The sequence below is a fragment of the Grampus griseus genome (assembly GCF_964374135.1).
Source record: "Grampus griseus genome assembly, chromosome: 11".
In the NCBI taxonomy this organism is placed as follows: domain Eukaryota; kingdom Metazoa; phylum Chordata; class Mammalia; order Artiodactyla; family Delphinidae; genus Grampus; species Grampus griseus.
Window position 1 is genome coordinate 997501 of NC_139005.1, and position 22221 is coordinate 1019721.

The 22221-nt window shown below is 56.8% G+C and overlaps 1 protein-coding gene across 2 annotated transcripts in view; it reads right to left on the reverse strand.

Annotated features, from left to right (window-relative positions):
• The window catches only part of CACNA1C (calcium voltage-gated channel subunit alpha1 C), a gene marked incomplete at its 3' end in the record, with an annotated part of 458987 nt that overhangs the window by 109271 nt on the left and 327495 nt on the right, over window positions 1–22221 (reverse strand). For both annotated transcript variants that reach the window (XM_082665273.1, XM_082665272.1), the window contains 2 exons: window positions 19923–20095; window positions 1–48 (listed from right to left, as the gene is read on the reverse strand). The exon at window positions 1–48 is cut by the window's left edge and continues 43 nt beyond it. In XM_082665273.1, coding sequence (XP_082521399.1) covers window positions 1–48; window positions 19923–20095 — 221 coding nt within the window. The remainder of the gene's footprint in view (window positions 49–19922; window positions 20096–22221) is intronic.

Sequence of the window (22221 nt, forward strand, 5' to 3'; positions counted from 1 at the left end):
CCACGTTTTCCGTGTTGACAGACTCGGTCTCACTGGTGGGCATGCTCACTGCAGGGCCGGGTCGAAGGGATGCAGAGTGAGGCGCGGAGGCAAGAGGGGAGAGAACGGTTAGTCTGCAGCCCCCCGGCCGGGTCCCGTGTCCTCAACTGACATGCCCGCTGCTCGTCTAGGGTGACCCTTGTCACCCGGGACACTCTAAGTGGGATAGTGGGAGGAGACGCCTGGGAACACTGACCCGAGTCCCTCCTCTACCCTCGACCCCCTGCCCTCGGACAAGCTGAACACGCTTTCCCATCTGCGTCTGCTCCTCGCTGTAAAAAGAATTGCTTTCATGACGGTATTTTATTTTTCTTATTTCTTCCCACCCCCGCTCCCCATTCTAAGGGCTTCATCCCCACACTTGGGGCCCAGCCTGTCTGTGGAAAGGGCTGCTCTAGGGGCTGAGCCACTTGATGGATCTGGAGGAGGGTCTGTCCCTCGTCCTGAGTCCTGCATGCTGGGTCCTGAGGACAGAGCCTGAAATAGAGCTCAAAGGGGACAGCCATTTCCAGCATCCCACTGCAGACACAGGAATGAGGAGTCTCCGTGTGGGACCCACCAAACCACTGAGATGAGATGTGGCCTGAAGACAGACGGCAAGAAAACCACCTCCCCACGGCATCCTGATGTTTCCATGTCAACAGGCCAAGCTGGGACCCAACCCGTCCAAGTCCACCATGGCCGACCTGCCCATCCCGTCACCAGGCTCCTGCATTTCCAGGGCAGCCAGAGCTTTCTAGCTTGGAGCCCAGTTTGGTGGCTTAGAAGAAGCCATTTCCTTTATTATTATCTTTTATTCCAAATAAAAGTTTATCTCAAAAGAGTTCTTCTCCTCCTTTTTCATCTTCTATGGCCCTTTTAACACGACACACAAGGAGTTCCTTATTTCTCCCGCCCGTGTCCTTTAGAATGGCCGTCACATCCTCGGTCATGGCTCAGCCCTGCTTGCAGGTCAGCAGCCCTCGTCTGGCGGGCAGGTCAGGAGCCCTCAGTGGCCACAGAACCTGCATGAGTGAGGGTGTGGCGTCCGGTGACGTGGGACCAGTGACAAGTGCCCCCGGGGCTGCCACAGCCCAGGAACTGATCACGCTGTTCGGATAATTCTACTGGTCGTACGGATGCTGCTGGATGGGGGGCGTTCCCGGTTTCTTTTCTTTTGGATGAAGTCAAGTCGGGCAGGTGTGAGACACTCATTCTGAGAATGTGGGAGACACAGCTGGAAAGCCCACGGCTTCCCACACGCTGGACCGTCCTGTGTCCACCCTCGACGCGTTCTCCATAAACTTGGGTGAAAACAAATCCAGACGTCATTTCAAGGAAGCCTGGTGCTGGATGGACTTTGGACATCGCCCAGCTTTCTCGTCACAGGACAGGGAAGTGAGGTCCAGGGAAGGGCCGGGTGCCCGGGTCACACAGTGGCTGGGGGCTCGGACCGGATCACAGGTGTCTTGGGCCCCCACCCCGTGCTCACCTCGATGGCCCCCGGGGTTACACCCCAGACAAGATGGGGCTCTGGGGGCATCACAGGTGCATGGGGAGCAGGCAGACGGTGGTGCTGGACTTCACAGCGTACACAGGTGGCACCTTCAGTGACCTTAACCTTGGCCGGCGCTCCTCACAGGAAAGGCCCCAACAGGGCTCAGCCACCGCTGGTTGTCATGTCTGCTGACTTGATACATTTGAAGGGACAAGGAAGTGGTGGCTTCGGGTGGGACTGGCTATCCTCCCCTCGCACACACGCACGCACACGCACGCGCACGCACGCGCACGCACACCAGGAGACGCGCGCTCCCGCCCTACCCCGTGGGCACCAGCACATAATTTACACGCACGGGGGCATGGGGGACGTCACAATGGGTTTCTGGGGGGCGATTAGACCAAGCGAACTCCCTTTCCTTCTAATCAAGCAAGCCCTCCGGGCGCTTCCTCTCACAGACAAGATATCAGAGTCGAAAACCAGGAGTAAGACGTGGACAGAGCTCAGGGTCAGCCTCAGGCAAAGAAAGAAACAGGGGACTTGGCGACCGCACAGAGGACGTCCCGCTAACCTCCAAAAACAAACTAAGAGATAGTAAAAATTGATAAATCAAAACAGGTAAGAACGCAGAACAAAATAGGACCCAACCCCCAAATCACATGAACTAACAACACAAACTAAACAATGGATCCTGGGGAGGAGGGGTCACTCCCGCAGAAGTGTCTACACTGGCAGGTGGGCACTGATTTTGAGGAGACGGATACCCAGGAGGGTCCCAACTCATTCCTCCTTGTTAGTGGGAATCCCGAAGATTCGGTCATGAGAGGAAAGGGTCAGGCTTGCTTTCACCCCACGTAAACAGCCGTCTCCGAAGCACACTTATGTTCACAATTCAAAGCTTGAAACAACATGGATGGACCTGGAGGGTGTTACGCTCAGTGAAATAAGTCAGAGAAAGACAAATACCGTATGACATCACCTATACGTGGAATCTAAAAATAGAGCAAACTAGTGACTGTGACAGAAAAGAAGCAGACTCACAGATACAGAGAACAAACTAGTGGTTACCTGTGGGGAGAGGGAAGCGGGGAGAGTGGAGATGGGGGAGGGGGCTAACAGGTGCCAACCACTATGTATAAAATGAATAAGCTACAAGGATGTATTGTACAGCACAGGGAATACAGCCAGTACTTTATAATAACTTTCAATGGAATATAGTCTATACAAATATTGAATCTCTATATTGGACACCTGAAACTAATATGATATCGTATAGCAACTATACTTTAATAAAAAAAGAAAATAGTTTAAAACAATGCTTCGCACACCAAAAAAACCCAAAACCAAAAACAACCAACACAAAGCTTGGAATAAATAGAAACTTTACAACCAGTAGCATTATTTGTTCACTTCTCAAAATTCCTACATGAAAACAGGGCTGAGAGTTAGAGTTGAAATGGATGACTTAGCAAACTTCCCTTCTAGAAAGACACACGTCAGTTTAGAAGGACAAGGGTCACTCAGCTGAGCGTCCCGTCGTGAGGGGTCTTTGATTTGGCAGTGGGCAGGGTAACGGGCTGCCAGCCTCCAAGTCTGTCTGTCCACACAGACGCCCGAGGGGACAGTCCTGGCCGGCGGGGGCCCAGGTCACTGACCTGCTACACAGAAGCTCAACCAGCTTCTGGCTTTGGCATCGATACTGTCCCATCTTGTTTGACTTCAGAAATAGCTATGTGATCACTTTAAAAATACTAGAAAGAGCTTGATAAAAACACGGCCTTTCCCTCTGTAACTGAACTTGACCAGGCCTGGTGAGTCACATGGGCACAGGCGGCAGCCGCCCGCGTGGAACGTGGTCGGAAGAGCCTCCAGTCATGCCCCTGATGGTGGGCAGGAGTCTCTGGGGAGCTGCTCTTCGGGGTCAAGGTGTGGATTTAAAGGTTCCTCGCTTTAAATAACAGTTTACATCCACATATTAGTTCCTATTAATTTGTGATAGCTTATCCCACAAGCACCTGATGGGGTGAAGATGGTCTGTGTTTCTATTTCTAAGGGGTTAGACAGAGGCCACAGCTGACCCGTTTAGGGACTTGTTACCCTAGAGATCGCCTTGGGTTCATCTTGGAAACTGAGAGTCCAGGCCGGCCGAGGCTGGGATTGCTAATGCTGGGCCCTATTCTTGGGGAGGCGGCAAGCCTGAGTCTCCCACTGGCCACTCAGATGACCGGTGGGTTGGAAACTGAGGCAGAAAGACGGCAGAGAACCCAGGGGCCAGGGCGCAGCTTTCCTGTAAAGAAAGGCCTCTGAGGAATGGAATGTGCTGTTGGGTGGACTCAGGAAGGATGCTGGGGGGAGGCTAGTTTCCTGACTTTCTAACCTCACCGTTACCAGGGACTGTGGGTCAAATGTTGGGTCTCTGGGCTGTCCTGTCCCTCGGCTTCTGCTGAGAAGATTCCGAAAGAAAATGAGATTCTCATGAAAGAGTAATTAACAGCTGCCGCTGCAGGTGGCGGAAACGTAATTACATTTTTAGGAGCATCAGTGAGCCGTACAGACACCATCCTGCCAAGAACGGATTCTCTCTCCAAACTTCCACTCCTGGGGGCAACGTGCTCGAACGGCGCTTCATAGGACCACGTTTCTGCATCTCGAGGGAGGTGCTCAGTTCTCATCTCCCAGGAACTGATGACGTCCCAGGTCTGCTACAGAGCAGTCGTGTGGGTCCTGGGCAGGCTGGTTGTAATAAGCCACTTCCACCACAGGATAATCTCAGACTGGAAACTACATGAACCGTGCTGGGCGTGCATGGGACCCAAGTGGTCGTGGAGACTGGGGTCCTCTGGAGCACTGGGGTTTGCGAGCCCCCTGCGGGTTGACTCATTACATCTGGGGACCCCCTGTCACACCAGCTACCGCCCTACCCTCTGCCTCAGACCTTCCTGTGCAACGGGACTGCCTAGACGGCCTCAGGGCAAAGCTCCAGGTGAGAGGTCGAGGGGCGGACGTGGGCGGACGTGGGCGGACGTGGGCAGGCCTGCGAGTCTGGAGTCTGGAGCCTTCCGTCACCACGCCAGCCTGCCTTTGTCTGTGGGCTGGAGCAGCAGGAGCGGCTGGGCTCTCCTGGGACTGGCTGAGAGCAGTGCCCAGACCTGAGCTGGGAGCCTCACCATCGGGTGGAGGAATCCTCCAGGCGGCTCTTGGTGGAAGAGGCCTGGGGGCGCAGGGCCAGGCATCCCGGGGGTGTCAGGGGCCGGAGGAACTGAGGGTGTTTCTCAGCCAACCTGAACTTGCATTTCTCCAGGGCCGGCCCAACTGCCAATCCTGGGCGGGCCCGATGGCAGGATCTAGTCGCCAGCCTCCTACGAACTCACAGATGGAGCTAGAGAACTGCCTTTGCCACTTACTTGGCCAGACACCCGTTTTATCATCTTTTTTGCATACAAGTGGTCCAATTAGTATTCTTTTTCCGAAAGTACTGATCCAAGTTATGGTTAACAAGCAAAAGGAGTCCTAATTTCCTGCCTTGCTGACTCCAACCTGGAATCCCAAACCCCCGTAACCGGGCTCCATCCTGTCTGTTAGGGCCACATGTGTCCCCTCAAAATTCACAGGTTGAAATCCTGACCCCTGGAACCCCAGAGTGTGGCTGTGTTTGGAGCTGGGGGGTCTTTAAAGAGGTGATTGAATTAAAAGGCCATCACAAGGGTGGGCCCTGATCCCTTATGATTGGTGCCCTTATCAGAAGAAATCTGGACACAGGCACGCACGGCGGGGAGATGGGGATACACCCGGGGGGTGGGGAAGAGGCCGTCTACACGCCAAGGACAGGGGTCCAGAGCCGTCTCCCCTCAGGGCCTCAGAAGGAACCAGCCCTGCCGACACCTCGATCTCAGGCTTCCAGCCTCCAGAGCCGTGAGAAAATGAATGTCTGCTGTTCACGCTGCCTGGTCCATGGTACGTGGTTATGGCGGCCCTCGCTGACGCACACACTATCCCCCCACATCCCTGTGCCTGTGATTTCTGCAGAACTCCAGCCCAGGTGGGGCTGCCCACCTCACGGCCACCTTCATCCCAGCCTCTGGGCTTTCCTACGAGGCCCCGTCCATCTCCCCTTCACCTATCCCAGGGGTCGGGGAGCTGCGGCCCTTGGGCCAGACCCAGACGGCTGCTACTTTTGTAAATGACATTTTGCTGGAGTAGGACTGTGTCGCTGGCGGGTGTCACCTAGGGCTGCCTTCCCTTGGCCTGCGAGCCTTTTGGAGGGTGTGGGTGCTGCCCCCACCTGAACCGTTCACATTTCCCCCATTCCAGTAGGGCGCCCTCCAGGACCTGCTGCCCCCGAGTCCCCTCTCTGAGCCCCCCAGAACTCTGGGGTCTGTGAGAATTTTCAGTAACAACCTGGATGCAAGCCCTAGTCCCAGCCCTCCCAGCCGGTATGTCCGGGTGAGTTAGTTAACCCTCCTGAGCCCAGGTTTCCTCATCTGCAAAACAAAAGACAACGGTGCTATTTATGTCAAGGGCTTCTGAGAAGCGCTAAATGAAATAACATTTGTAAAGTAACTGTAAAACGGAAAGTGCTGTAAATTTGCTAATATTACCAACGAATTTCCGTTTGTTTTCTTCTAGTTTGCTCTTAGTTCACATGTATGTCACATGTGTCTCCCTGACACAATTGTAGCTTTCTCGAGGCCAGAGACTTCACATTAGAACTCTCTGGACTCCTTTCCAGGTCCTAGTGGTACTGGCTGTGGAATTACAGTAGACACTTGGCGTCTTCGTGGGGCTTCAGGGCTGCTCCGACGTGCTGGGTGGCTTTGGGGTCTGTCCTTCAGCCGCTCCTTCACCCGGTGCCCGGGAGGCTGCCCTTTGCAAAGGGCCCGCGGGAGGCACCAGCAGGACAGCGCCGTCAAGGTCCATTTGGGGCTGTCACCCTTGGCGCCTGCATTTTTATGAGCCTCTCCTTAAATCGCCCAGTTCTCAAGCCTCTGTTTGCTGTCAGGACCTGACCCACACACCTCTGGGTGCAGGCAAGGTGAACAGGATGAACCCATTGACAGGGAGAGGTCATCCCCAGAGCGGGGGTGAGGGGACCTGGTCTCCATCTCCAAACACAGGAAGTCTTTTCTGCCTGCTCAGCAGGTTGGTTCTACGAGGACCAAAGGGGTGGAGGGCGAAGAGTCTGCCTGCGCGTCGGAAACGTCCCCACGACGGCCTGGTTGCCTTCAGGGGCCAGGAGATGCCCACTCACCTCGTCCACTCACTGCCTCCCGGATCCAGCCCTGCTCGAGGCCCTCCTTCTCCACTGCCGACTCGGGAAGGCCCGCGGCCAGGTGACCCACGAGGGCCAGAGGGGACCCTGCCCCACAGCACACAAGCGAGGACAGCGGATGGGCTCACACGGGACGATGCCTCCACTCCTTCCACTGAGCCCTGAACCCCATAAAAGGCGTTATCTAAGTCTTAATCTTAGAACTGTTCCAGAGTTTCTCAGGAGACCTGGGCTCGCTGGAAAGGCTGACTGTTCTTTAGAAGAGAGAGATGGTTTGAAACCCAGGGACCAGGGACCACTGTCTCCACAGCCAGAGGCCCGGAGGCGCCGGCAGGACATGGGATGCCCACGTCAGAAATGACTTCAAGGGGGGCCAACCTGGGTCGCCTGGGCCTTGCTGCCCCGACACCGCTCCCCTCAGGGTCCTGGCTCCTATGAGGCTCGCGCTGTGGGCTCAGTGGCCCAGGAAACCCAGAGGGGAGGAAAGGACACAGAAGTTCTGGTTTTCAAACGGTGTCACGGGGCACCAGGGGGTGGGGGCAGGGTGGGACGCGGAACAGGCTTATCGTGCGAGAAGGGGTGTGTGTGGTCCATGAAGTGAGCAGGGGCAGGGGGCTGGCGGGGGGCTTGGGCAGATTCAAGCAGCTCTCCTACATCTGCTGATCGCATTGCCGGGGAACTCCTTTACTGGTGGTTCGCAAAGCAGGCGTGTAGATAGGGCATTTGCCTGATCCGGGAAGCAGAGGGGAGGTGCAGCCTATGCCTTCTTCCCACGATACTGCGGGAGACCGAGCCCCCCGCAGATGGGAGGTCAGCAGGGTGAGGACAGAGGGGCTGCAGGGCTGGCCGGGTGTGGGAGGGGACAGGAGACGGGCGGGGTGGGGGACAGGATGAGGGTGTGAGCAGGGAGAGGCCCTGGGATGCCTTCCAGCGCTGAGATTCTACCCCTGGATGCCTTCAAGGCACAGATGACATTTTTCAGGATGCTGGCTCTGGGAAAGAAAAGCAGAGACCGGCGCGGAGGTCAGCTGCCAGGGGCGGGGGGAGGCCGGGCGAGGTCCTCAGATGGTGGGCACTTTCCCCTTTGGCCGCCGGCTGCTCGGCCGAGAGGGAGAGGACCAGAGTCTGCAAAACGAGGCCACGCTCTCCCTGGCCCGGCCCCCACGACGCCGGAGCACAGCACTCGAAGAAAGGCAGGGCCAGCGGGGGCTCAGGGTCTACAGAAAGCCGGGTTACGCCAGCACCGCTTTCACATTTCCTTAGGGAACTAAGGCCCAGGGAAGGAAGGGTTTGTGCGAGCTCACGGAGCTCTGAGTGGGAGAGCTGAGCCCACGAACCAGGTCCCCCGTCCCCCCACCCCCTTCCTGTCACCAGGTGTTTCGGGCCATAGGGGCTGCCTGGCAAAAGAGGGAGTGGGTGGTCTTCACAGCCAGACAGGCTTTGGTGTGGCACCAGGCTAAGCCTCCTACTGGCTGTCTTGTCTTGGGAAAATCATCTGAACCCCATCTTCCTCATCTAAAAAACCGAGACCATAATACCGATCTTGGAGGGTTAAGCAAGGATTAAAGGTGATACAGGTCAGAGGAGGTGCTTCATCAGTAATAATTCCCTGTGCACGCAAGGCCCAGACGCTGCACGGATTTACTGGGGGTGAAAAAGCAAAACGCGGGTCCAAGAGGAGGGCCTCAGGACCACTCGTTTGCATCAAAAAGGTCACCTGCAGTCTGAGCTCTCCGCAGCTCCCCAAGGTGGGCTGCAGTTACCACGTTCCCTTTGGGGTTGTCACTGCTTCATGAATATTCATGATGTCCCTACCTAACAGTCACCTACCCTGACAGGGTCCCTGCCCTGGAAATGCTTCACAGCTTGTGAGAAGACAATTTGTAAAAACTGTGATTACTCACAAGAAAAAGATTTAAGCGTGACTGGACAAAAGAGAGCTGCACTAAGCCCCCCTTTCGTGCCCCTTTAATTCTCCTTTTTAACCTTAAACTGAGGCCAGGACCCACCGGAGCCTGTGTTCTGTCCTGTGCACTTGTTCTCTGCCACGCCAGAGAGGCTGGGACCACACCTGGCCTCCACGGTGGTCCATCGAGCCTCACACTGGGCGCTTCTGTTTGGTCAAGATGGAATGTCACGGGCCGTGGACCCTCTGGGGCTGGTACTGCTAGAGGTCTGTAGCTCAGCTGGAAAGAATTTTTCTTCTCTGAACCAGTGACACTAGTAGCAGAGTGATATGCGGCCTCAGCTCCAGTTTGGTTTTAAATAGATTTGGGGCTCAACATATTCTTTAATATGCGACAATTGGGTTAGTCTAATGACAAATGTCATCCCCTGCCACCGTCAGAGAAGCACACCATTTCCATTAGGAGTGATGCTTCCTGGCCAGATTAAGGCATGGAAAATAACTTCTGGTCGTCAACAATTCCCTTCAGTTGCACTGATCTGATTAAACTTAGCAGCAGAAAGAGGAATTTACAAATTAGATGCTGTTCTCTATTTATTACCAAAATGGCTGCTCTCCACTCCATCCAGGAGCTACAGTTGAGATCTCGTCAAGTCTCAGCTGGTGATAACATTTAGCCCGTACATCTCCATCTCTGCCAGTGCATGAAGTAAGCCCTTCGCCAAAGACCGCATAACGGACGAAATCAAACCCCCGTCCCTCGGAAGGGAGTCGCCCTTTTCAGCCTTACATGTACTCAGCGTTCCGGTCCTACAGAAGCAGCCGGGAAGTTATTCTGGGTCCTCTCTTAACCTTCTCCCGACTGCCGTGCGAGGCTGGCTAGCTGACCTCGCTGAGAGAAAAATAAAACAAGGATACTTCCGGCAAGTCTCTGGATGTATTTGAAGAAGAACCGGGAGGAGAGGTGAGTACGTGAAGAAGAAGACCGAGGAACAGAAAACACCGTTTTCTCCCAGAAGTCAGAGAGCAGCGTTGACAGCCAAGAAACGGAAGATGAAAAATTAACTTGTGCGTCTGATTCATTATGTAGCCTCTGCAGGACCAGGTCTGGTCCTGTCTGGTTTTAGCCTGACACGGTCACAAGGCGGGTCCAGGTCACCTACCATTCCCAATGGCAGAATTTCAAAGACTTCCAGGCCAGGACCCCACTTTTCTCCACTAATTTCCACCCTTTTCCAACCAACATGCACTGACGGCCTATCTGCCAGGCTCCGGACAGTGACGGGGATGCAAAGCTTCCCTCCCTTTCCAGGTACACAACCCAACCCAGCAGGGGATAAGATGGATAATAGGTACACTAGGTCACGTACATCAGTGCCGTGACACAGGTGTGGGATAGGAATGTGGGAGCAAAGAGGAGGGGCGTGAGCACGGGAGGGAAGGAGGGGAGGGGTGCCCGAGGAGGGCTGGGAGCACGGCGGGTCCTAAGGCAGATGGCGGAGCTGGGCTCTCCAGGCGGGAGGGCAGGGTGGACCCGGCGCCGGAGGGTCTTCAGGAGTAGCTCGCTTCCAGTGTTCAGGGGACCCTGCAGGAGACCCGGAGCAGAAGCTAATGTGCGTTAACTTCCAACTATAGACACAAAACCTAGAGCTGGAAATGTCTCTGCAGCTGTCTGATCCGACCCCTCCTTTTACAAACAGGGAAACCGAGAGAGGCACACTGCCCATCGGCTACTGGGCGGGGCCCGGAAGTCAGGTGGCCTGTCGTTCGTTCTTAGGCCCCTACTCGGTCTACAAAAACACAGCACGATTGTGCAGACCGGAAACCCTGGCCTCCAGGTAGGAGAGAAGGATGAGGCCTTTCACCTCCTACTGCTGTGCTCGCAACTCTTCTAATCAAGGGGCGACTGAACAAATCGATAGAATCCATCCATTAAGGGATTATGGAAATGATAATTCATGGAAATGATTTTACACCACCTAACAGGCTCAAAAAGAAGCTCTACGAGTCCTCCTGAAGCTTGGGGCCTTCCTGGTGAAACCTAGACGCTCTGCCTGACGGTCAGCGGCCAACCAGCCTCAGCTTCCCAGGCATCGCACGGTCGCAGAAGGAGCTGCGGGCAAGGGGGCTGGGACCACCTACCGCGGGCCGCACTTTTCGCACCAAGAAGATGCTCACCCCCCAGGTGGCAGCACCGATCTTTTCCTCTGTCTCTACCGCACAGAGCAGACATCACACCAAGCTGCTTGTCCTAGCTGGACCCACTGGCTGGAACAAGTATTAGTAAACACAATGAGACTCTAATTCTGAACGTTCCTGTCAGGAAACGGGTCCTCAGTTTCTTCACGCCCATGTGTGAGTGTACCTGCCTGGTGCGGGTACATGTGCTATTTTCAGAGAATTTTGTTAGCACAGTGACTAGCCTGATACTGGACACCATTATCCTATCACATGAGTCACTGAAATGAGATATAAGCGTTGGGCCGGCTGATTTGAAGCTTGGAATTGGGAAGGTAAACAAAGGCTTTTCACCTTCAGGCCAACCTGTCAGGCATTTAATTAGGGCTTTTCACCTCATCAGCAGGTTGTTGAGAACAGGTCTATTATCTCATCCCAGGAGCAGAGGCACAGACAAGCTCCAGGGCAGCTGTAATGGTTCTGTAATAGCTCGTGGCCCGTATTTTTGTTTTCTCTTGACCTCTGGTCTCGGAGGGCTCGTGCGCCTGCGTCAGACACATTCTGAAGCCCTCCGAACAGGACTTGGGGTCTGTTAGTCAAAACCAGCACTGTGCTGGGCAAGTCATTTTCAGAACATGTATTTAGGAACCATCAAAAGCTCCTCTGTCCAGACATTTAAAAATATCTTAATATCCTTACTTTTTTGTAAAAAAAAAAAAAAAAAAAAGCCTAACACTGAAGAACCTTATCGAAATTCAAATGTGTATTTTTGGAGAGGATAAACCTTTCTCACAGCTCTGTCTAGTGAGTTTCCCCTGCAGACCTCTTTGCAGGGGGTAAGTCTGGACAGTCTGATGAACTCGTATGAATTAAGTCTAAATTGCAAACAATGTATATTTTCATGAAGCTGAGTAAACAGCTTTCTTCCTTGTCCTAGCCTACTATCGGGACGTCTCTGGGAACAGGACATTCTGACACCCGCCTTCCTCGACGACCTCTACAGGACACTGTCCACTCAGGGACCGCATGCTGAGAACAGGGTCTTAAGGGCAAACACAGTCTTCTTGCTCATCCTCTCCTTGAGGAGGGGTGTGCTGACTGTCAACCCGGTGTGGATCCAGGCCAGGGGCAGGAGGAAGGAAGTCTACGGTCTTTGCAGTGAAGTTCAAGTACAGGCTTAAATTCGGGGGGTCTGGACACGAGCAAAACTGCTTGCTGTGTTCTGGGAAGGCCTGCCAGGTTCCAGCTGGGCTACCTCTGAGCGCGTTGTGTGATCTGTCTTGAGACAGTGTTGAAACCTACGTGTCTGTTTGGAGGAAGTGGATCTGTAAGCACTGTGAACAAGAGGAAAACCTCCCCTTGTCTGTCTTCAGAAATGAGCCAGGTTTGCAGGAAGCAGACCTATGACACCCAGCGCCCACCCCCATGTCCCTGCACTCACAGGGGGCCACGCGTGTCCCCACGGCGGCCGGATTCTGTGGTTTCTGATCCCGATGGACCCGTGCACTTGGCTACAGCAGGAATCCGGGGTCTCCCACAGGGGTACAGAAAGATCATTGCGATGGACTGAACGTGTGTGTCCCCCCAAATTCATGAGTTGAAACCCTAATCCCAGTGCGATGGTATTTGGAGGTGGGGCCTTCGGGAGGCGATTAGGGTATGAGGGTGGAGCCCTTCTGAGTGGGATTCGTGCCTTAGAAGAAGAGGCCAGAGCACTAGGCAGGCGTCCATGGAGGAAGCGGGCCGTCCGTGAGCCGGGCAGAGGACCTCCCAAGAACATGGCCATGCTGGGCCCCAATCACGGACGTCCGGCCAGCAGAGCCGTGGAAGCCGATGTCTGTTGTCTAAGCCCCCGTCTGTGGAGATGTGTCACAGCAGCCCCGTGAGGGCAGAAGCAACACCTAACGTGGCCCCGCCGCCAGTGGTCCTCCTCCCCACTGCCTCTGCCCAGCCTCACTCTGTCACTCGCCTCCTGTGTGAGAGTCCATCCACCCCCTGCGGTACCGCCCTCCTCGGGGCAGCTCCCCGAGGGCAGGGCTCTGCTGCTCCGGACGCGGCCCCAGCCCTGCCCCTCGAACCACGAGGCCCAAACACAGAGTGCCACCAGCCCAGGGTCACAGCAGGTGCGATCGCTGCTTAAGGCGACGGTCCTTGCTGCTCCGCGGAAGCACACAGCAGGTGCGATCGCTGCTTAAGGCGACGGTCCTTCCTGCTCCGCAGAAGCGCACAGCAGGTGCGATCGCTGCTTAAGGCGACGGTCCTTCCTGCTCCGCGGAAGCGCACAGCAGGTGCGATCCCTGCTTAAGGCGACGGTCCTTCCTGTTCCGCGGAAGCACACAGCAGGTGCGATCGCTGCTCAAGGCGATGGTCCTTCCTGCTCCACGGAAGCACACAGCTCTCCTGGCAGCACTGCAGCTGCCACAGAGGCCCAGGCACGTCCATCTGATGAAGTGACCCAGAAGGACGGAGCCCTCACAGCCCTGTGTTTGGGGCTGTTACTCAACTCTTACTCTTCCATCAGCCACCGAGTCATAAGGGCAGAGATCACATGAGGGGGAGCCACTGGGATGCTACCCAGGGCACCTTTCAGGGTAGTCACGGATAGAGACAGCACGGGGCAAAGGGCTCCCACAGCCAAGCAGACGCGACAAACCAGCTCCCGGGGGTCCCTTGGGGGCGGGCTCTGCTGCATCCCTAGGTCAAGAACAGCCCGAGCTGTGCATCCCCAAGACGCCTGGGCCCTGCCGGCCCCGGTCCCTTCCTGTGGACGCCGGCCATCAGCAGAGGGCCATCTTTCCCGCCGTGACTCCCACTTCAGGCTGTGTCAGCCCCTGGAACCCCTGGGTCCCCCTGCTTCCAGCCCCCCGAGCCCCAACCAACTGTTCACAAAAGGAGCTGGGTGACCTTCCCACGGTCAGATCCCTTTGGTGGCTCTGCTGAACCCACAGGAGAAAGCCCACGCCTGAGGCCGTCTGGGACCAGTCTCAGCCCCGCTTCCGGATTGACCTTCGGTTTCACCCCAAAACCCGAAACTGAAGTCCTTCCCCCTCCCCTCCCCCCCCCACTTGTTCTGCTCTTTACACCTGCAGCTGCTTCCTCATCCCTTTGGCCTCGAGAGCCGCTGCCAATCTGTGGGCAGCAGAGACGTGGCTGCGTGTCCACCACGCTCCCTCCCCTGGCCGCCCCTGGTCACTTAGACTGTGTCCGTTCCCCTCGCCCCCCACCCCGGAAGCTATGGGGGCTGTAAACTGTCCTGGCCAGTGGCAGGCGATGCCCACTCTCCCAGGCCTGGCCTTTACATCCTCCCCGGGGCCCTCCAAGCGCCCTCTGCCTCCCTCCTCTCCTGCCCAGACGCAGGGGATCCGCAGAACCTCTGAGGCCGGGGGGAGGTGAACTTCCCTCCTGCCAACTCGACCCACATGGAACTAGGAGCAGGAAGCACCCTTCACCTTGCCAAGCGGCTGAGACTTTCTTACTACAGCACTTAGCCCACCTGACTGGCACGGCCGCACCCCAGCCCTGGCTCACCCCCCTCCGCCCCCAGGTGACAACTCCCCATGTCAGCAGGCGACAGAGGCGGGAGCTGCCACCCTCTCCTCCACGGACAGCCTCTGGCAGAAACCGTGTCCTGATGCAACAGGGCTTTTCTCTCCCAGGGTCTACGTGGAAGGGAGGGCGGGGGCGGAGCTGAGGGTGCTTCGGGATGAGCCCCGGTCACCAGGGGGTGGCTCGGAGGGAAATGAGGGCCGATTCACCCCTCAGCGCCTCCACGGAGCTACCTTCAGCCCCCAGGTGTGTCCATCTGTTTGCAAAGCTTTACAAGAAAATCACAGCAGCGCTTTACTGGGGGCTACCTGGACGGGCTGAGTGGGCGGATCCATTTGCCTGTGGGTTTGGTGGCCTCAGGGAGGTGACATGAGCCCCCATGGTGAGGCTGTTGCTGGTTGGAGGCCCCCCCCACCCCGCCCATCGTGCCAGGATCCTGGGACCGTCAGAGGTTCCACCGAGGTGACCCTGCAGCCACATGACCCCACAGCACTGAAGGTGATTACATCACATTCCTCCAGGTGCACACGCCAGGGCAGGACAAGGGCTGGTCGCTGCCCTGGAGCACCCCTCCCTGCAGCCTCCCAGCTGACCAACACCCTCCCCCGACCAAGTTCAAGGAGTCCCGAACCGAAGGAAACTCCAACGGGTGGTGCCACTGATGTGCCCCCTTTCCAAGCACAGCTGCCCTTAGACCACTCCGGGCGGGCGGCTTCTGACCTCAGTGAACCTTCTACCTGAGCAAGATGTTGCCATGACTCCCTTTCACGCTCCAAACACAGTCCTTACGATCATAAAGCCCATCTCTCCCTGCTTTTAAAATCACACTCAGGGCCCTTTAGGGTAATGTTTAAGATCAGATTTTCCACCCCCCGCCCAGCCCTCCTTCCCTCCGTCCACCCCGCTCTGCGCGTTAGACCGAGGGTGTTACAGATGATACGACGGAGGGGTTAGAGGGACCTCTTCCAGACGCTTCTGGCCGGACACGCAGGGGGGTCCCTGTACCAAGGGCGGGGCTGAGGAGGGGTCTGGGCGGCGCTGGACTCAGGCCCACATCCCCGAGGTCGGGGGCAGCGTACAAGCTGTGGGACATGACACGTTACCTTCTCTGAGCCCAGCTCCCCGTCTACAAAGGGGGCGTCAGTGCCCACGGGAGATAATCCCGGGGAGGACGAAACGAGACCGTCCCTGTCCTGCTCCCTCTCGCGCCCCCGTCCTGTCCGCCTTGGCGCTCTAGCCCAGGAGAGCCCGCAGATGCCGACCCTCGCCCACTGTCCAACCTCGGGATCCAAAGAGCAGCTCCACACCGGCTGTGGAAGAACGACACCCTCGAGGAGAGCGCGTGAATGAGAAGGTCTCGCCCTTGCTCCACTGGCTGCCAGCTTTCCCTTTTACTGTGTGGCTTTCACACCCTCCTTCCTTCCAGAAGCTACTCCACCATCCAAGGAAGATGGCTGTGGTCTTTACAGCCGGCTGGCAAGCTCCCCCAGAGCTGGTTTTGCTTTAAGAAGCGTAGGACGGCCTGCCTAGGCTGGGAAGGGACACCTGCTTCTCACCGTACGCTCGACGTGGCCCTCGGGGGCCCCTCCACTGCACCCAGGCTGGGACACTGGTGTCTACAAAGTCATGGGCCCGACAGCAGAACAGCCAGACTGCTCCACGGCGGACGGGCTGTCTGTGGAGATACCACCCCCGCCGGGGTCCTGTTCTGACCCGATTCCCGAGTGAGGGTCTGCATACAACATGGGTGTCTGGGACCCGCCCAGGGGAGTTGTTCCCAGCAGCCCAGAAGAACCCATGAAACAGCCTCACTGCAGGGCCCCCGGGCCGCTTGTCTCTGCGCTGCCTCTGAGCCCCGACGGCCCTCATCGCCAGCCCAGGCGAGCTGTCCCCACCTGATCTCTGCGGCGGTTTCCAGCACTGACGTTTTAGGGTTTGATTAGGACGAGCTAAGGTGATGCGCGGGGCAGCCGAGGCGTCTGCTGTCCCGCAGGGTGTGGGGTTAGGATGGCCTCCAACACGATAACTTTGGGTCCAAAGTAAGAAGGGAGTCGGGAAAAAAGCCGTTGCTAGTGTCTTTCTCACGCCGTCTGACCGGGTGCTGGTGGGACGCTGTCTCAGGACTCCAGGCGTGTGGCAGCCATGCCCACGAGTAAGTCCAAGGAAAACTGATTAAATTGTAAAAAAAAAAAAAAGCTCAAATAATGATGCACGTGCCCTTGACACGTATACCGTGTAGACCAGTGATGTTCAGATCACCGCTCTCGAGCCCCACAGGACCCTTCTGTGGGCAACCTGCTGCCCTCGGAGGCCCTCAAATCTCCATGCGTCAGTAACATGCAACCCCAGACGCCGCAGGGCGGCGGCGGCCACGCGGCTCTGCTGGTGAATGGTGATCGCAGAGGGGCTCCTGCGAACAGAACTGAATACGCTGGATAACTACTTAACCTGCTTACAACTCAAGTGTTTTGGTTCCACGGTCTGTCTTTTCCAGGTTCATCTGCCCAAATGTCTGTCTTCGAAGACTGGGGCTGCACTGAAATGGTCTTAACGACATGAGAGAGAGATTCCCATATGCACAGATACTTAATCCATGCATTCTTTGATCTTGAGGAGGAGAAAGAAAGAAGAGAAGAAATTCCCGTCCCACGAGGGCGGGGATTCTTGAGGACTTTGTGCATCGCTACATCCTCAGGGCCAGAAACAGCGCCAGACACAGAGCAGACCTTTAATTGCTTGATGGGTGGATGGGTGGGTGGAAGGATGAACGAACTGAGTGTACTTTAACGTATTTTTTATATAATTTACCGGCCAACTCATTGACTCTAATTACTTAGAGAAACACCTCAAACGATGCCCTCTCTCTGCTGCCTTCCCGAGCCCTGTTCTTTCTACGGCCACAGTGGCATCTGTAGCTCTTGCTCGAAAAATGGATAACTGGGCTCCCCGTGGGCGAGCTCAGCTACCACGCAATGACGTGTCACGGAACCGTGTCCGCACTGGAGCCACCCTGTGTCACCAGCGCCCGACAGCTGGCATTTCCTAAGTGCCGACGGGGCTCCTGCCTGGGGCACAAGCACGAGCGTCCAGAGCCATTGGTCAAGAGTGATAATACCCTTTTCCCTCTTTTCTCAAAAGACGACTTAATTTTTGAGCTGAAGAGAACTGGCAAATACACTGTACTGTAATCTTTTAGCAATTTCAAAGGCAAAGACACTACTTCGATAGAAACGCATACCATTAGCAGCGGCATTTCCTCCCTTGTATTTGTTTCAAAGGGCAAACTACAAAGTTCTGAAGATCAGAATATAGTTTCTGAGCCGCGGGCCTACCTTTTCTGTGGATCTGTTAAGCGGCCAGTCCCTTAACAAGCCCGTCTCGTCCACTCTGCTCTTCTTTTTTTGTTTGTTTTTTTTTGCGGTACGCGGGCCTCTCACTGTTGTGGCCTCTCCCGTTGCGGAGCACAGGCTCCGGACGCGCAGGCTCAGCGGCCATGGCTCACGGGCCCAGCCGCTCCGCGGCATGTGGGATCTTCCTGGACCGGGGCACGAACCTGCGTCCCCTGCATCGGCAGGCGGACCCCCAACCACTGCACCACCAGGGAAGCCCCACTCTGCTCTTGACCGGACTTCCCTGCCGCCCCGGCCTCTGGACAGGCCTCCTGGCTCCATACCCAAGCGTCTCTCATTCAGTTCCTCACGTGCCTCTATTTTATCCTCTGTCTTGTTTTCTTAGATGCCCAGTCCCTGGCCCCCTCCCCCTAGAACCGGCCCGCCACCATTTCCACGACGGAAGGCGGCAGGCTCCGTTCCGTCCTCTGAGGCCAAGGCTGAGGGTGAGAAGCAGACCCCAGGCTCCTCCAGCCACCAGGGACGAGCGCAGGGGAGGGACGCCAGCCTTCATCCACATAAGGGCTCGTGAGAACCCTGGCAGAGACTCTGTCCACTGGGGCAGGCGGTACACTGTGCTCTTCCCAGAGCTCGGGCAGAAAGAGGGGGTAGATGGGCCTCGTCCACTCGATCCGCTCCAGCAGCAAAGAATTCTCCATCAGGGTAGGACAGGGAAGCAGCACACCTGTCCTCAGAAAAAAGCAGGATAACCGTGTCTCTGTGGACGGCCACCGAGTGCTGCGCGGGCAGTGGACACACAAGTTTCTACGAACGTGTAAGAGACACGCTCCTACCATCCGTGGTGAGCTGGGCTCCACCGTGGCCAGGGTGCAGACCGGAGCCCACAGCCCGCTCCTGTGCTTCGCAGCAGGTGTCGACGAGGCTCCCAGGCTAGCTCACTATTCACGCACGGCTGGCTGCCACAGACCATCCCGCATCCACGATCCGTCAGCAGCGGAATGGACGCTGCCGGCGTCTTTCCAGGAAGATTCTCAGCAGCATTGCCGCTCACTGTTCTAATCCGTCTAAGGCCTTGTCGTCCAACGTGCAAAAACTCCTTAGCAGAGTGTGAAGGCCTCCTCGTTACCAGTCCCTGGCTGTGTGTGTGTTTTAATTTTGTGTTCATTCCTTGAGCAGAGTTATTGGAAAGCAAGTCGTGGAAGGCTGTATTCAATCCGTCTCTGAAACGATGGAGGCGGGCCTGCTCTCTGCTCACACCCAAGTTGTCTTCCTTCTCTCTCCACCTGCTCCCCCTCCTAGATTCCCACTTAGAGCTCAGGTACCAACGAGCAGGGACACGCAGAACCCGGCCAGGGGGCATGAACACAACCGGCAGAATCTACGCCCACGCCCAAGGCCACCGTATCCGCACGCGCGTCGGGATACACATGCACACACGCGTCCTGCGCCCTCCTGGCCTCTGTCAGGACACAGCGATGGACACCCTGCTCCCCCGTCAGCCCCCGGAGCCTCAGCGGGTCTCTCTCCTCCCTCTGGGCCTGGGAGCCTTTCTAGCTTCCCCCGCTTATCTGACTGGCCCCGCTCAGCAAGCATGTCGGCTATTTAACCTGCTTGGTTCCTTGGTCAGAAACGTCCCGATTCAAATGTGCGCAACCCCAGGAAGGGGGCCCGCGGGAGGAGAAGAGAGGGGCTGGGGTCGGTTTCTAAGACCTAAAGCTATTCTGCCAGTTTCCTCCGGGTTTCCCCAACCTTCCCATTCAGCACCTTCCCAGACCTTTGAATCTAGCCTCCTCGAGAGAAACCTTGGGCTCTTTTCCCTGAGAAAGCGCAGTGGTCCTTGGAAGGGGAGGGGGGGAGCCTGCTTTCCGGTGGTGGTGGGGGAAATGGTCCCGTCTGAACAAGCCTGGAGCAGGACTCCTGCCCCGGCCCAGGGAGCCGGAGCTGGGAGGAGGATGTCGGATTTAAAACCAAGAGCCCGACTGAGCAGTTTCCCCCGTCCCGGGACCAGAGGCTCTAGGACGACTATATCAGGCTTTGTTCCACACGTGGCACTGATTTCTGAGAGCAGAGAAGATGGCTACAGGGGCCGCACCGTCAGGACGGGGGGAAGCCCCCCGCCTCGCCCAGACCCCAGCCCCAGTCGGGGAGGCCGCTCACTGTTTCGGGGTTTCTCCTCGTCCAAGCCCTCGTCCTCGTTCTCGGGGTCGATGTCCTCCGCCTGCGTGATCCAGTCCAGGTAGCCCTTCAGGTCCTCTTCCAGCTGCTGCTTCTCCCGCAGCTTCTGGAAGTCGCCCCGGGCCTTGGCCTTCTCCCTCTCTTTGGAAAACTCTCTGGCGAGAGGGCGGAGGGACAAGAAGAACAAAGCATTAATTGCTTCGCACGGGAAGCCTCCGGCCGCACCTGCGCTGCACGGACCGCTCCCCCTGCCCCGGGTCTGATCTGCTCTCACGAAAGAGGACGGAGTCACTGGGGCGGGGCGCTGCCTGACTCGGGACACGACTGTGGGGTGGACCAAATCCACTGCCCTTCTTCCTGGGCCATGATGGCAAGCTCTGCCTCTTCGTGACAAACGTTCTCCAATGACCTGGAAAGGCCTTCTGAGCAGTAACCCGGCGGGACCCCCGCCATAGCCCCGGGAGACGAGGGCCTGGGGTCAAGCTGAAGCCCAGCCCCCGCACTGGCTCTGCCAACCCTGGTGCCTCCTCGGTGGCTCAAAATCGGCCACGGGGGGATACGTACACTGCGGACATCGTCAAACGCTACAAACCAGGGCTTCTCCCCACAAAGAGCCAGTCGTTAATGTTTACCAGGACACCACTGATGTCAGGCCCAGGAGACCTCACCTCCTCACCCCCCGTTCTCATTTCTAGGGTTCGTTCTGCCCCGTTCAGCAAGCCTGGAGGGGTTTCTAATCTAGAGAATGTCCTTTCCCAATGGAGGGAGACAGAAGAGGATTCCAGACACAGGAAAATGTCCTGGGGGTGCCCTTCGGGTTAAAAAGGAAATCTAATCAGAATGGAAAAATACGTAAAATCAAGATGATATGAAAGTTAAATGAGGCGTTCAGTCTAAAGCAATGATGAGTAGAAACTAAAATTAAGCCGGGATTTGCTGGAAGAAGAGCTTATTGAAAAATTTTGGAGAGTGTCTGTTTCTTTCCTATTTTCTATGATTCTGTTCTTATTTTCTCTCTGACCTTGAATTCACTCTCTGAGCCAGGAGGGACCTGGCAGCCAAGAGGGGAGTCAGGGAGGCTGGTTCTCACTCTCAAAGCAAGTCTGTGCCTTTTCTTCCGAAACAGATAGGAGCAGCCTGCCTCTGACCTCCGGTCTCTGGGAAATGGGGCTCCTGGTGTGTGTGTGTGTGTGTGTGTGTGTGTGTGTGTGTGTGTGTGTGTGTGTGTGTGTGTGTGTGTGTGTGTGTGTGTGTGTGTGTGTGTGTGTGTGTGTGTGTGTGTTGGGGGGATTCTTGGTTTCTTCCTAGAGACGTGACTCCTCCTTCCCTCAGCAGTTGAGGCCTAGTTCAGGGCGGGAGGCCGCAGAGTCCACCTGGAAGGGATTCCATGCACTCCATGGGAGGCCCCGTGGAAGGAAGGACACACCGACAAGCCATGGGGCAGGAAGGCTCAACCCCGGAGCCCCTGCGCCCGCCGTCCAGGATCTGCATTCATCGCAGCCGCGGCAGGAGCAGACCTCAGCCACCACCCTTTATGGTGAGGGTTGGGCCGGGAGGGGTCTGGGGGACGTTTTCACCAGGAGCCGTGGCTCCCGAGCTACGAGTTCTCTTTGCTGCTTTGACGACGCTCTGGTTGGGATGGAACGTTCTTCTTCACTTTGATTGACTCCAGTTCGAATCGGACCGAACTTGCTCTTTCTTGGGCTTCCTGGCAGCTGGCGGCACCGTCCCCTCCTTCCCAGGGCAAAGGGGCTGCACTGACAGCTGACAGTGTGGATGGAGGCCTTGCCTCCATGGCGGATGGGCCCGGAGAGAGTCCCCAGCTCTCCGCACCCGCCACTCCTCCCGGGGCTGCGGTTCGCCACCCGGAGAGTCACTTCATGCAGCGGGGCCCCCCTGCAGCCCCCAGACTGCAGCTCCAGGCGCCCCCCCCCAACTGCCCTTCCGCCTCCACACACTTGAGAGCTCCATGCCTCGTGCAGCGGTTTGGGTGGAAGGGTGACTGAAGAGCTAAGAGGCCGTGCTTCTCCTGGAGCTGGGATCAGGCCAGAGCCGGGAAAGCTGGCCCAGCCATGCGTCACAGCATCTGCTCTGCAGAACCGAGGCCCACGACTTCTAGGAACAGACAGACATCCGGCAGAAGAGGAAATGAGGTTTCCTGGGGTGCGAGGGGCTCCGAGAGGCAGCAGAGCCAGGAACCCGCGGAGTATGGGCACAGCCTGGCCCGGGCCGGGAGGAGGTGAGGGGCTCCCTCTCCAGGCTCCACGCAGCAGGGACGTGC